The sequence below is a fragment of the Labeo rohita genome, chromosome 5 (genome assembly GCF_022985175.1).
Source record: "Labeo rohita strain BAU-BD-2019 chromosome 5, IGBB_LRoh.1.0, whole genome shotgun sequence".
Classification (NCBI taxonomy): domain Eukaryota; kingdom Metazoa; phylum Chordata; class Actinopteri; order Cypriniformes; family Cyprinidae; genus Labeo; species Labeo rohita.
The window spans coordinates 4,242,837-4,257,224 of record NC_066873.1 but is presented as its reverse complement, the minus strand read 5'-3'; the positions used below and the strand labels follow the sequence as shown (position 1 = coordinate 4,257,224).

Sequence of the window (14,388 nt, the reverse complement as noted above, 5' to 3'; positions counted from 1 at the left end):
TGGCACACTTTTTTTCTCTATATAGTATTGATATTGCAACTAGTAAATACCGTTATGCTAGCATGTGTGGAAATATTTAAACCACATGTGTTACAAATAACCCCATGTTACTCTGGGCCCCACCCTCCCCTAATTAGTTCACTATACACCTTATTGATACTATATACAGGCAAATAGATGCACCCAGAATATGAACCCAACAGACTGAATGTGACTGAAAAGTTTATACATTAAAATACATTAAAGTATTAAAATAACACTGGTGTACGGCCCCCTTGCATTGTTTGACCTGCAATACGAATGGCACAGTGGTTCACATTCGGTGTACGAAATGAGAGCTTTAGACCACATAAAGTCTTTCTTTTTTGTCTGCCCATATTGGTAAATACCTGGCTCTTGATGATGTCATCATCCCGGTGGATTTGCAGGACATAGCCGCTGTTGCACGTGACAGTGCAGCGCGCTCCGTTGAAGTAGCCGCCGTCGCTGCACTGCACCTCTGCATTCCGGATCAGCGGCTCCTGGCAATCAATGGCTTCACAGGAGTAATGAACACAGCTGAAAATAAAAAAGATTGATATGTGACAGTATTGTATTTATTTAACACAGGGGTCATCAGAAAACTTCCAAGACGTTTTTTTTTTCGTCTGATTTAGAAATCAAATTAACTATTTATTACTATGAAACCACATATTTTCAGCACATTTACAGTAATCAACTGTCCAGATGCTTTCATAAACGTACATTTCACTTTTTTCAAATGAAAATCAATATCTATCTTTTACAAGAAAAAAAAAAGTTGTTTTGGTGTCTTATGTCTACACTGTTCTTTGTAACATAAAGAGTAATTCATGTGGCCAGATTAACAATTCTGGACAAATTGAGAGCTAAACTCGATCCTCAGAAAAAGAGAAACAGAAAAAAAAAAAAAAAAAGCCAGTGGGAAGGAAAAATAAATCTCCACTGGAGTCAGTTTGTAAATGCAGAGTTGGCATTTTTCAACTCTTAGCTGACCAAGTAGAAACCTGGCAGATCTGGCGGTGGCCAGAGGGGCAAACATGAGGTGTGGGAGCTTTCAGTAAGCAAGAAAATAAGAAATATGGTTTAAGGTTTCAGACACATTTTTCTTAAAGCAGGAGAACCTGAAAATAAGTTTCTCTCCAGTACTTGGAATCACTAAAATGTTGTTCTAAGTTGGAATCAATACACCTTTTTTCGCTTTTTAATGGCATCAATAAAAACAAGCACACATAACGCTACATTGGATGTTGGCATTCAAAATATTGACATACATATATATATATATATATATATATAAATAGAAAGTGTATGTAGGCATCTGTAAGATTACAAAACACTGCATTTTTGAGTTACCATTGTAAGTATTTGGCCTAAATTCCTCTTATTAGTTTGCAGATTAATTTATGGTGCACCCATTAACCAGTGAGCCAAGACCCAGGGCCAAACACAGCCCTCTAAACGCATTAAACTGATGCTATGAAAAAAGGGAGGGACACATAAAACCAATCCATGTTAATGGCCCCTGTTGTTAACAACATTGGGAATAGGGGACATAGTGTCAATAGTGTTTCGTATTGGACAGCGTTACGGGAAATATGGTGTTAGTGGTCAAAGGCCTTCGGATAAGGTCGGCATTAGATCTAGATAGAGCAGATCAGATTTGTGTATATGTGCACTAGAGAAACATAAGTAGTTTGCAAATTCTGGATATTCAGCATGCATGCCTCTGAGCATTATTTTACTCAGATAAATCAGCCAAAGTGCACTATGGACCTGAAGCAAATCAAACTGTTGCCGATACAGTGTCAGAGGAGGCGCTTTGCAGTCAAAGGACCATTGATGGCTTTAACTGAATGCAAAGTGGCTGTTTCAAAATGACCTCATTCTATAAATCAAACACATTATGTTTATTGTACACAGTGTTGGGGAGTAACTAATTACATGTAATGGAATTACGTAATTTAATTACAAAATAAATGTAATTGTAATTAGTTACAGTTACTGAGAAAAAATGTGTAATTTAATTACAGTTACTTTTGAAAAATGCCAGTGATTACAAAGGCGATTACATCTGAATTTTTTCACACACCCACCCCCACTTACAGATTTTATTGACTTCTTTCATAAATTGCATTGACTGCTCTAAAATGAGACACCAATGTTTCAGGAGTCTAGGACACAGAATAGGACACATGCTTATTCAATAACTCTTTTATTTCCTATTTGGGTTTATGCATAAACTTTATTTTTTTAAGATGGTTTTTTCCAAGGCATTGTTTCTGTCATAACTATGCAAACATTTGATTTCAAACCCAGTATCATAGCTATTAAACTGTTTCTTGTTATGATGTTATTTATGTTATGATCTTGTTATGACATATAGTGCAACTGCGCGCACGGTGACCCAAGTTCGATTCCCATCTCAAGGCCCATTTGTTGATCCCAGCTCTTTCCTGTCATCTCTCTACTGTCCTATCACAATAAACGGCATAAAAAAGTAAAAAAAAAAAAAAAAAAAAAAAGTCTGAATTTGTGGTGGCTGTGCTTTAAATAAATTATTACACAGCTCAGACTCATTCGGGGCAACTTAAGTCAGTGCTATATGCTTGATAATTTTTTGTGGCGGAAGCTTTGAGTTTGGTTAGCTAATAAAATATTAAAGCTTAATTCAATATTATGTGGACAATTTCTTAATTCTGTCATCCTGGTATTGTGAACTCACTCTATTGTTTCATACAAACACAGCTGCTGCCATTTTTTTTTTTTTTTTTTTTTGTACACTGTAATTGATTATAAGATAACTAACAAACTAGTACTACTACTTAATTATTTATGTGGTGAAATGTTGTGTAAGAAAACTGGTGTGACTGCACTGTATCCCTAAAATGTCTAGTTTGAACTTGCCGTTTGCTAGTGACTGATTTCTTTGTGGAAGCTTTGCTTCCAGATCAGTGTTTCATGTCTAATAATTCTGACACGAAACATCTAAATAATCTATCAAGCAGCTGTGTAATAAGTGAGATAATGTACATTCAGCCAGCTGTTATCGCAAAATAAAGATGTATGTTATCCCTTACTTATTATAATCTTAATTCAAGTGATATAGGATTTTGAAAGTCTGAGAGTAATCAGTGTTAAGTGATACTGTAAGGTTAACCCTGCCTGGTTTAAATGTTTCAAAATGATGAACAGTTGAAAATATTAGAAATTAGAAAAGTAATCAAAAAGTAATTAAAAGTAATGTTACATTACTTTAATAAAGTAAACATTTCCAAAGTAACCTTCCCAACACTGATTGTACATCCTTAAATGAACGGATGCTATTATATATTATTGTAAGCATGATGAATGTGTAACACAGCTCTCATGTTGGGTTCTAGTGTCTTGTTTATGCGGTTTTTAACCGGTTTGGATGCTCGCTATGGTTTGTTACAAGATCACTATTATTTTAAGTTGAAACAATGCATAGATTACTTCTGGAATCATTTAGAAGTCAGATGTAAAGGATTTTCTTCAAGTTTCCTGGCGATGGTTCCAGCTGTAAGATATGTGGTTCAGAAGAGATGAACTCACTGCACTAATGGAGAGTTTGTCAATGTGCAGTGATACGCATAGTCTCTTCAGGATTTATTTTGTCTTTTTTGTTCCTAGTTTTGTGTGTTTTTGGAGTCTCCTTATGGAACATAAATGTCATACAGCCAGATTCAAATAAAAGTTAGAGCAGTGTGCTGTTCTGGCCCCGAAAACATCAGGAAACAATATAAAACAGATCCCCTTAAAAAGGTCACATGAAACTTTTTTTCAGTATACATTAAATACACGTGAAATGTTAAACAAATTTCATAATTCATTGTTCATTACTATTTCCCCGCGTCTCTGACCAATTAAACAGGCCATTTGTGGATGCTGAGCAACAATGCTTTGCTTGCTGTCAGGTATAATAAAGTTAAAGCAGGAAAAAGTATTTGGCAGCGGGGCAGAATAATAAACTTGTTTTCCCTTTGAATTATGTTTATTTTCCTTTCCCATTTTTTTCCTCTTGCATTAAGCATAACCCTCACTTAATTTTGTTAGATGTCTCTGAAAACAAGACTTTATTTTATTCGGCTTGTCAACTGAATGTTTTTCGCTTAAAGCAGAACTCCACTTTCAGAACAACAATTTACAAAAAATTTACTTACCCCCTCATCATCCAAGATGTTCATGTATTTCTGTCATTCAGTCGTGAAGAAATTATGGTTTTTGAAAGCATTTCAGGCTTTCTCTCCACATTAGAGCCCTTTGAAGCTGCATGTAAACTACATTTTGGAAGTTCAAAATCGGCGCACCAATGAAGTCTATTATATGGAGAAAAATTCTGAAATGTTTTCCTCAAAACCCATAATTTCTTCATGACTGAAGACAGAAAGACATGAACATCTTGGATGACAATGGGCTGAGTAAATGATCTGTAAATTGTTGTTCTGCAAGTGGACTTCTCCTTTAAGGATATATTAACTGGAAAACAGGACAACAGTATTGACTAAGAAATTGACATTTTCATAAGGTGTTTACCCTGTTTTATGGTTTAAGGTACTTCTTGATGCATAAATGTGGGAGGTCATATATGAATGTGTTTGCGACTTCGGAAACTGGTGAACTGTTTTGGACTGAGGAAAATGTTTTGAACTTTGAATGTCACAGCACATGCTCATATTACAACAAATATCAGGGATAATTTCTTTGTAAATTCCATTAACCTTCAAAACCCAGTGGACAACTTTTTCAAAAATTCTTCATTTTACTCTCTATCATAAACTGCATGGATAACCAGGAGTGACATCTCATAAGGACTATGAAACCTGTCGTGTGACTCTAGGCCTGACTGCTCACCTCTGGCCCATGGGGTTGTATATTTCATTGCTCTGACAGCCGCTGATGGTGATCGGGTCGAAGAACTGGAAGGAACGCAGGCCGACGCCTGAGATGGCCACGAAATCGGAGCGGAACATGAGGAGAATGGCTTTGGTGTGGTAGAAGGCCATGCTCAAGTCATGACTCACAGGGATGACCAGAGGATTGGTGCGGCAGCTCAAACGCCAGTCGCCTAAACATTTCAGGGGAAAGAATGGCCACATATGAAAGCAATCAGCATTTAGCCAATTGCCAATATTAGAATTAAAGTCAACAGTTCCACAAAACTGTGAAATGTCACGTGTTCCCACCTAGGCTGTGGACGCCCTCTTTGGTGTCGATCAGTTGGACTGTGATGTTGCACTGGGCTTGGTCAATGTAGCTGGTTCCGTCTGCAGCTAAATGGATAATAACGGCTGCAGCAACCATAGGATGTGAGAAATACGCCTGCCGGAGACAAGAGCTGGTCTTACATTTATGCAGAAGTCTTCCTCTATACTGTAGTAACAGTCACTAGCATAGAAGTTGAGATTTGGGTCTAACCATTAGACCCAGTGTAGCAAAACTGCATCACATGTTTGAGGCATAACATGCAAGTCAATTTTGAAATTTTAGGCTATTTTGCTTCTATAACGTGTCATTCAGTAGAAAGAAAACGTCCAAAATACATATTTAAATGTTTCTATTATGACACCTTTATCTGTACAGGTAGAATTTAATTGCAATATGTAACCTTAAAAAAGTTTTTCTGGTTATTCCGAGTCAAAAATCTCCACTTAACTTCATCGTTTTGATTCTATTCATATTCTGAATAGATTTTACAGAGGATTTGATATATAATTCACTTGATTTATATAACATTTCATTCCTGAAAACAAATTAAAAAATTCATTTTCTTTTCCTGTTGACAGTATTTTATGATTTATTGAGGGATAAAAAGAGAAATCCAAAATTAAATATTAAAAGCCTTTAATATGTCAACAAAGTGAAACAAGAATTTTAAACCTGGCTTTATTCAAAATTCTGATTTCTGTTCTGGATGTATGCCTCATTTGCATTTTGAAACATACAATTTCAGAGAACTTATAATTATGTCTTAATGTACTGTTAGTAACTGGAGAAGCATGGTAATGTTAAGATCATGTTCTGTGTTCTGTTCTGCATTTTAATTTGTACGACCTGGTTTTCCTATGTTTTGTTCTTGTTTCCCTGTGTTTCCGCTTTTCATTTGTCACCATAGTAACCTATTGAGTTAACTGAATTGTTAATTTTCACAACTGTCTTTTGTTTTACCCCTCATCAGATCTAGTATATCTTGTCCTATTTTAGTTCAGTTCAGTTTTTTGACTTGTACTGCTGCAGTGTCATGTGGTTTCTCCTGTGATTATGGTTATTCATTTGTATGGTCTTTTTTGGTGTTGTTAAAAAAAAAAATAAAACAAAGAAAAGCTGCATGATTCTGCCTTCTCACCCTGTTTCCCTTAACTGAAATGACAGTGATAACGATTCATTAAAAGTTTATCCTATTCACCTGTAGTGTCTCACCCTAAAGTAATTAATAAACCTGCAAGCTACAACAGCTTATATTCTGCAATGCATCATAACAGCTACTGTGGCGTGAAGTATGTAAATAAAATTATAATATAAAACAAAATCTCACCTTTAACCAGTACTGGGGATACCAGGAAACACCCTGGGCCTCTCGACACGGAAACCAGGCGTACTGAGACACTCCATCGGAAAGGTCAAACACTTTGGACTGGCACGTCTGGGGACAAACAGACAATATATACATTTACCAGTGCTGGGCAAAATTCAAGAATTAACTGAATTACAATCAATCAATAAACCACAGGAAATGCCATCAAATCGTCAAACTCCAAGGCTTTTTAAAACTTTTTTTAAAACTTTTTCTTTTTTTCTCTATATACAGTACATGGTTTTTAAAAATGACATTTTACAGTTTATTTTAAGGAAGAAGCATATGGTTAGTATTTGTGTTGTTTTGTCTGCTAGAGTTATACCGCAGGTTGACAGCTCTGAAAACAATGTCTACCCTGATCTGCATCGTGTGATGTGTTGAGAATACTGCGAAAGTGATTTTATCGAACCTCACTGAGAAAAAAAAAGAGCTGTAGACATCATGACATTAGACAAGGACACCATGTTTCGCCCATTCTCCTGACCAGATGAAATATGATACATGTAATTGGAGCCACTATGGAAACCACAGAGAAAAATAATGAAGCATCTGACCAAGAGATCTGTTGATCTGTCATGTATGATCTGGTCCCTCAAGGGAATAAAGCATTCCCTAAATGCAAGGCATGCACTTTTTTTCGTTTATGCAAAGCAAGAAGCCTTCGACCAAACTCTTGTGAAAAAGACATGAGCTTAATTGTATCGATTGTGCATTAGTAGTGTACTTAAAATCTCAAATGTATATGAAAAAAAAAAAATGATGATAATAATAATAATAGTTAATAATGTAATAAATAATAAACAAGTATTATATGTTGTATTATTATATTATATATTATGTTGTAAATAATGTTCAGTTTCTTGCACAGATGGATCGTTTTGCTTCATAAGATCTCAAAATATCACCAGGAGCCACGTTATTCATTTCATGTTCTATGACATACGCTTTTTTTTTTTTTTTTTTTTTTTGGACACCTGTTGACCTGCATTTTATGAATCACCAAGGACCACAATTTCAGCTAAAAATCTTTACTCTTCTACTGGAGAAAAAAAGTCACCTACATCTTGGATGGTATGAGGGTGAGTAAATAATAGCAATAAATAGTGTTTTGCAATGCAACATGAACACGATAAGTACATTGTACCATTGTAACTATAATACACGTTCATTTAATTGTAATTACCATGCAATTAAGTGTCTGAAAAAAATTACTTTCAGTTCACATTTAATGTGTATTCTTTAAAGTATATTAAAGTTATGAAAGTATATTATTCTAATTATTATTCTTAAAGTATGTTTTCATAATAATAACTACTCTTTTTAAAAGTAAACTATAGTGTACTTTTCACAAGGGAAGGTACCAAACGATACCTGCACAGTGGCTTCTCCGCTTCTCTGCATGTACTTATCATTGATTTGATGAGGTCATTGGGGGAATGGCTACCTATCAGTGGGTGGTGGAAGTCTCCCTGCGGATGCATAGCAGGCCTGTGACATCACTGTAAAACCACAACATCACCGCCAGGAAAGGCCCACCAATAGCCCAGCATGAGGGGCTAAATAAACCAATAAAACAAATGATCTACAACTTATTGACTCAAACCACAGGTTACTGGAATGTGAGGACAGGCTGTAAATTATAAAAGGAGCTGGAAAAATCAACACTCAGTGCTCGGAGCTGGTTGGGGTGTATTTTCAAGTGAGAGGAAAACACTTGATTGAGATTTTGTGCTGTGAGGCTGGTCACGTCAGTAAGGTGGATCACTGACAGCTGCAAAGTTCAACTTGGTGCGGTTTGGCGGCCTAGTCTCAAGTGTGTGATGTAATAGTGGTTGTTTTTGTCACCATGTCCTACACCGTGGTATGTATGTGTAGCATAGCAGGCGGCATGCAGAAAAACTGCACTTATAACCCAGCACCACGGTCGACCCAGCAACTGGATGTTTCAATGTGAAGTTAATTATAAGCAAACAACCTCAAGCATTCACTCCTGAAAACAAAGTAAGCCTGGGATGGTTTGACAATTGTGTCCAAGAGCTAATGTCTACCAGCTGTGTAGTTCTGGAGTGGAACGCCCCCCTACCACCACCTTACTACAGACACATATACACAGAACCACAGCCAAACCCCAAGATTTTGTTTGTAAATCACCACTTAAGATAAAAGGGAAATGGAGAAGAATCATTGGGAGCCACAGGGGCAGGCCTCCTGCGTGCCTGTCCCTCCTCTGTCTGCATGAGCAAAACTCTTCTTGCTCAGTTCAGCTGAGGCCTCACCTCACAAGTTCCAGTGCATGTTAGAAAGCTGCATGTGGACTCGTTGGATTAAATGGAGTTCCTAACAAAAGCTGGGTCTGGTCTCCATCAGTTAAAATCACGTTTATCGGTTGTCGCCATGGGCGCCCAACAACTGGGGGCCACTAGATCCTAATTCTGCAACAGTTCTTTTGGCATTCCTCCACCATCTTGGCTTGTTATTAAAACTAGTCAAGGAAGTTCTTGGGCAGATGTTTCCAGATACGCCAACACTGCCTCCTTAGAGTCTCTACTACTGAGCTGATGATCAGAATAAGGTGTGTCTGATTAAGGAGACAGGCAAAATGTGCACTGTTTGGGGGACTCCAGGAACAAGGGTGAGGACCACTGTCCTAGAGGGTACCTCAGGCTCATGGTAGATCTCGAGCTTGAACCCTCCATCATGGACGGCAAACAAAATGTGCATACCTCCTCTTCATTAAAGATCACATGAACATATGAACTTGTCAGCTAAGCTAGGTTCAGCAATATTCGTGTTTGTACAACTTCGCACAATTTGCACAATTTTAGTAATCCTTTAGAAAAGATGTGGATATGCAACAGGTGTCCTCTGCAGAGGTAAAACAAAGTACTCCACGGTTGACTCAGTCATGATAAAGTACAGGGTTCTTACAGAGAAATCCATGTTTCTCTGTACAAAAGGCTCACTGAAGAACAGCTGTGCGACCTGGCACTGAATCAGTTCCTGGATCGCTTGATTAAAGGATAAGTTTGCAGATTTCCAACTCTTGTATTGTTACAATGTCTTTAGCATATGTTCATGAACAATCTGCAGTATTTCTCCATGTTACTTGCTCTCAGATGTCCTTGTTTGTTTGTCAGCAAAAGTGTGAGAGTTCGACGCGGAGCTGTTGAATGTCTATCGGATGGCACAAAATGACACAACCTGCATCATCCAATAGACTTTTGGCAGCTAAAGATCTAGCTTACAGAGGGTCAGTGCCAAAATCAAAAGTGCAATACGGGTGTCAAGGTTTTTTTCTCCTTTCTCTGTTTTCTATAGTCACATGGCACTACTGCATGGACAGCCAAGTTTTATTAAAAGTCCATCTTGCTATAGTGCTATATGTGTGATTTTGTCTTTTGCAAGATCTCTCAATGCAGAATCATCTGCTGAAAGTTGATGTGCACGAAGAATGCAAATGTGTAGCTGTTCGTGCTTACTAGAATAATGAAAAATGAACATATTTGTGTCATTGTGAACATTTGAAGGCATTTTGTCTTTGTTTTTCCTTCTTAAGGACTTTCAACTCCTTGCTTTTCTTTAGCATACACAAACCATTTTAAGGGAAATGAGTGTTTCTTGTTTGGAATCTATTTGCATATTTGCTTGTTTATTTTCCCTGCCCACATTGGATAAACTTGAACTTGTTTTTCCAGCGAAATTGGGACAAATAAGACAGTGCTTTGCCAACTAACCACCTAACATCTGCAAGATATTTATCGAAAGACCTTTGTGAGGTTTAAACAACCATCACGACATGAGGGAACCCTGCAGAAAGTTTGCCATGTGAGGTAACATCCTTTGGAAGCCATGCAGACAGGCTCACAAATCTGCCACAAAAGCTCTCGCAGAATAAGGGAAAGTGTTGGGAGTGGGACCACACTTCTCGTCTAGGTGCAAGCTCAAACATATCAATCTCTCCCAGATAGTTTATGACAGCACTGATCTCATAAGTGGGACTGCACCTGGTACAGCTTCATCTAGTGTGTCAGGCCTGAAGCATTGGCTCTTGCCTCTGTGGGCACAGAAGGAAAATGTGTGGTTGGCCAATGGCTTCCCAAGAGCGGTCCGTCTGTGAGCTACCTCCACATCACATAAACAGCCCTAGTTCAACAGGCTTCCAAAAACCCTGGCGTTTTAACAGCCAGCAGTGTAAATGGAGGTTGCCAGTCCAGTCTTCAATGGGAAAACCAAATGGTCTTTTTAATTATAAATGAAGCAGCAGAAGCTCAAACAGTATGGAAAAACCAGCCGCCCCTTTTCTGGCTGCACAAAGTATTCAAATCAAATTCTTAAATGAAATTTACACAAAATCAGTTGATCAGCCCTAGATCTCTGGGCTTCTCTCTATGTAAATTAGGAAACCCTGAGAGATGACTGCACAAAGTTATCTTGCCACATTGCAGCACAGCAATCAAAGCATTGCTGAAGACGATTAGTGACCCAGCAAGGAAATGGGCGTGACTCATCTGCCCCTCCCACCTGGCAAGACCTTGCCAGCGTTTTGTGGTTGCGTCTGTTCACACGCAGACTCCAGCAGCACAATGCTCTCCTGTGTGCCGTCATTATGCCTCCAGGGCAATGGAGCTTGCGTCATCGCTTTCTGAGGAGCATGGACACTTTCGAGATCAGCTGGCTGCATTATGCGACCACGCTATGCTAGCATGTGCTTACTTAATGTTAACGGGTGAATTCCCCCCGGACCAGCATCAGCTAAAAGCAGCATCCCAATGGTGCCACCACATGAACAAGATGTTCTGTTCAAGCATTATTACATCGGAGAACTCTGAGTCCTGTTCGTGCCTGGCCAGGTGTAGGGTGTAAGAAGTGCCTCAACTGACCCCAACAGCAGTTAGCCCAAGAGACAGGTAAAATTAGGAGTAGGTAATTATTTAAATACGTCAACCGTAATTTTGATGCACGATTAGCTGGTCTGTGTAACAAACCCAAAACTTTCTTCCCAGGCTTTTAAACATGCACAGAATTGGAAAGGTTACACTTATGAAACAGGGTGCTATATAAAAGCAACTGCAGAAACTGTTGCCAAATTATAGAAGTATAAGCCGTTACATTTACAAAGTATGAATAGTATTACATACTATTTTATTATTGTGCAAAATAGGGATGTGCCTAAGGAAGGGTGACCATACAAGCCATTTGAGAAAATGGTCAAAGCGATGCAAATACGCGTACATATTAGATGTGTTCGTTCGTTCATTCATTCGACTTGTAGCGTGCTGTGCAGACCGATGATTGTATAACATCAAAGTACTGTGAGTCTGCTCTCTATAGCCTTATTGCTGGTATTGTTATTTACTATTGGTTTTATGGGTTAGGAAGTTGTGTAATAGTGATTGTTCCGTTGTGCACTGTTGATATACTGTCTGCACACCTTGCCCCCCTGTATAGTATGTTTAAAGTGTGATATATGTGATATATGTTATTTATGTGTGTATACGCAGCAAAATCCTGGATATTGTAGGCAATACAGAAATCCTGGCCAGGACGTGTCCCATAAAAATGGCATGTATGGTAGATTAATTTATGACAAGTGCACCTCAAAAACTGACATCATAACAGAAGTTCTGACCTTTTTCACAAAAAAAGGTATTTTTTCGTTGTCCTTTCCCGTCACATTTTAGAAATCATCATAAATTATATATCAACTGAAAGCTTAAAACCTCAAAATTCATCCTGTGAAAACCAATTTAATATCAGACTTTGCATGGTGAGAACTGCTCACTGGAAGATTCTATGGGGAACCAAAAATGGTTCTTCTATGGCATCACTGCAAAAACCACCTTTTGGAACCTTTATTTTTAAGAGTGTAGTCTGCTATTATTGTGCATGTCTCAGAAATCTGAATTTGTCAAGAGTACCATTGAACTAAGATATACCATAATATGCATATTTTTCACTTTTTGAAATGCCTAATGTTTATGTTTAAACATTCTGCGTGATGACTTAGGTTGCTGTATTTTTGGCCAATTATTTGTATTATCTCTACAATAATTAAATTGAAACACATAATAGCCCATAATTGGTACAGCTAAAATTGGCATATTTAAGATATACATAAGTCTATGCATTAATATTCTTCATTTTTACATATTGTCATCTCATATTGTCAAGTGTGAAAAGAGCTTATATGCCAAATAAATGCTGCTCTTGTTTTGAATCATACCATTTGATAATTAACTTAAAGTTTGTTTAATGTTCAGGAGAAGTCCACTTCCAGAACAAAAAAGTACAGATAATTTACTCACCCCCTTGTCATCCAAGATGTTCATGTCTTTCTTTCTTCAGTCAGTAAGAAATTATGTTTCTTGAGCTGTCTTGACCGTATTGAGTTCACGCTGACTTAGACAAGACGAGCGTTTGAGGTTAAAAAGTATATAAATTGTCAATTTGTTTCGAAAATGACAGATCGTTTTGCTAGATTAGACCCTTCTTCCTCGGCTGGGATCGTTTAGAGCCATTTGAAGCTGCATTTGAACTGCATTTTGGAAGTTCAAACTTGGGGGCACCATTGAAGTCCATTATATGGAGATAATTCCTGAATTGTTTTCCTCAAGAAACATAATTTTCTATCGACTGAAGAAAGAAAGACACAAACATCTTGGATGACTAGGGGGTGAGTAAATGATCTGTACATTTTTGTTCTGGAAGTGAACTTCTCCTTTAACTGCAACTGAACTACTTTAATTGAAACTGTAGCTTGCCAGGCTAATCATAATTTAAGGTTCCTCAGCACTGGCGATGTAGGAGTCATCTGTGAAACATCACTGACTCCTAACAACCTGATAACACAGAACTTTCAACTGGAATCCACAGTACGCAACTGCTCCGTGATTAATTGGTATTAAATGTTAATTTAATAGTGTAAATGCAAATGACCTAAATCAAGAGCATTTCTTCCAGGCCACACAGAAGAAAAGACACTGTGTTCTCTCTAGATATAAGACATACAGCTGGTCTTCAAAATGTCAGGTGGTGAGCAGAGACGTTACAGTGTGTAAGTTTTCAGATGTGGCTTTCACATGAATGAAAGCGTGCTCCCTTGACCTAAAGATCAGTTTGTTCTTCACGGCAAATAGCTTGAAGCAGTGGCTCCAGGCCCACTGGCATCTGATGCTCCAGCACAGAACCATCCTCCCCCCTGCACTCCGAAACCATCCCAGCAGATCCCTATCGGCTACGCTCATTTCCCTACAAGAGTGAATGGGCCTTGAAGGTACGGGACATGTCCAAATCATTCTGAATGAGGGGACTCAACAAACAACTGAAGAAAACAAAACAACACAAGCATTTCAAAGATGCAAGTATTTCAAAGCTGATGGGCCACTTCAGACGGCAGTACAGACGGCAGATGGCACTCTAAGAGCCAGATGAAGCTAGAGTCATGTGAGCGACATGTTTAAGAGTATGAATGAAGTGGGTGAATCTCACGAAGACTGTTCAGGTTGTTTTGCATTAACAAGCAAAATCTACTTTTAGGACCATTTTTAGAGGGCTTAAATATATTATGTAATGTGTAACTCGCACGTTTTACTTTTGGAATTTTTTTCTTCTTGGACATTTTAGGAAACAGACATTCCTCAGCCATACTTAACACTGTCTGTTCTTAGAAGGCAACAGGCCAGGACATTGTGCTCAAGGGCCGTTTGACACTGAGGTCGACGTGTAATTTTGCAGACATCTTTATGGTCTGCTCAGCTCTGGAGATTTTATCT

At 38.1% G+C, this 14,388-nt stretch overlaps 1 protein-coding gene across 2 annotated transcripts in view; it reads right to left on the bottom strand.

Moving 5' to 3' along the window:
* Nucleotides 1–14,388, bottom strand: part of pappaa (pregnancy-associated plasma protein A, pappalysin 1a) — an 88,595-nt gene that overhangs the window by 32,938 nt on the left and 41,269 nt on the right. For both annotated transcript variants that reach the window (XM_051110579.1, XM_051110580.1), the window contains exons 12-15: nucleotides 6,575–6,682; nucleotides 5,226–5,361; nucleotides 4,894–5,107; nucleotides 390–558 (exon numbers count right to left, since the gene is read on the bottom strand). In XM_051110579.1, coding sequence (XP_050966536.1) covers nucleotides 390–558; nucleotides 4,894–5,107; nucleotides 5,226–5,361; nucleotides 6,575–6,682 — 627 coding nt within the window. The remainder of the gene's footprint in view (nucleotides 1–389; nucleotides 559–4,893; nucleotides 5,108–5,225; nucleotides 5,362–6,574; nucleotides 6,683–14,388) is intronic.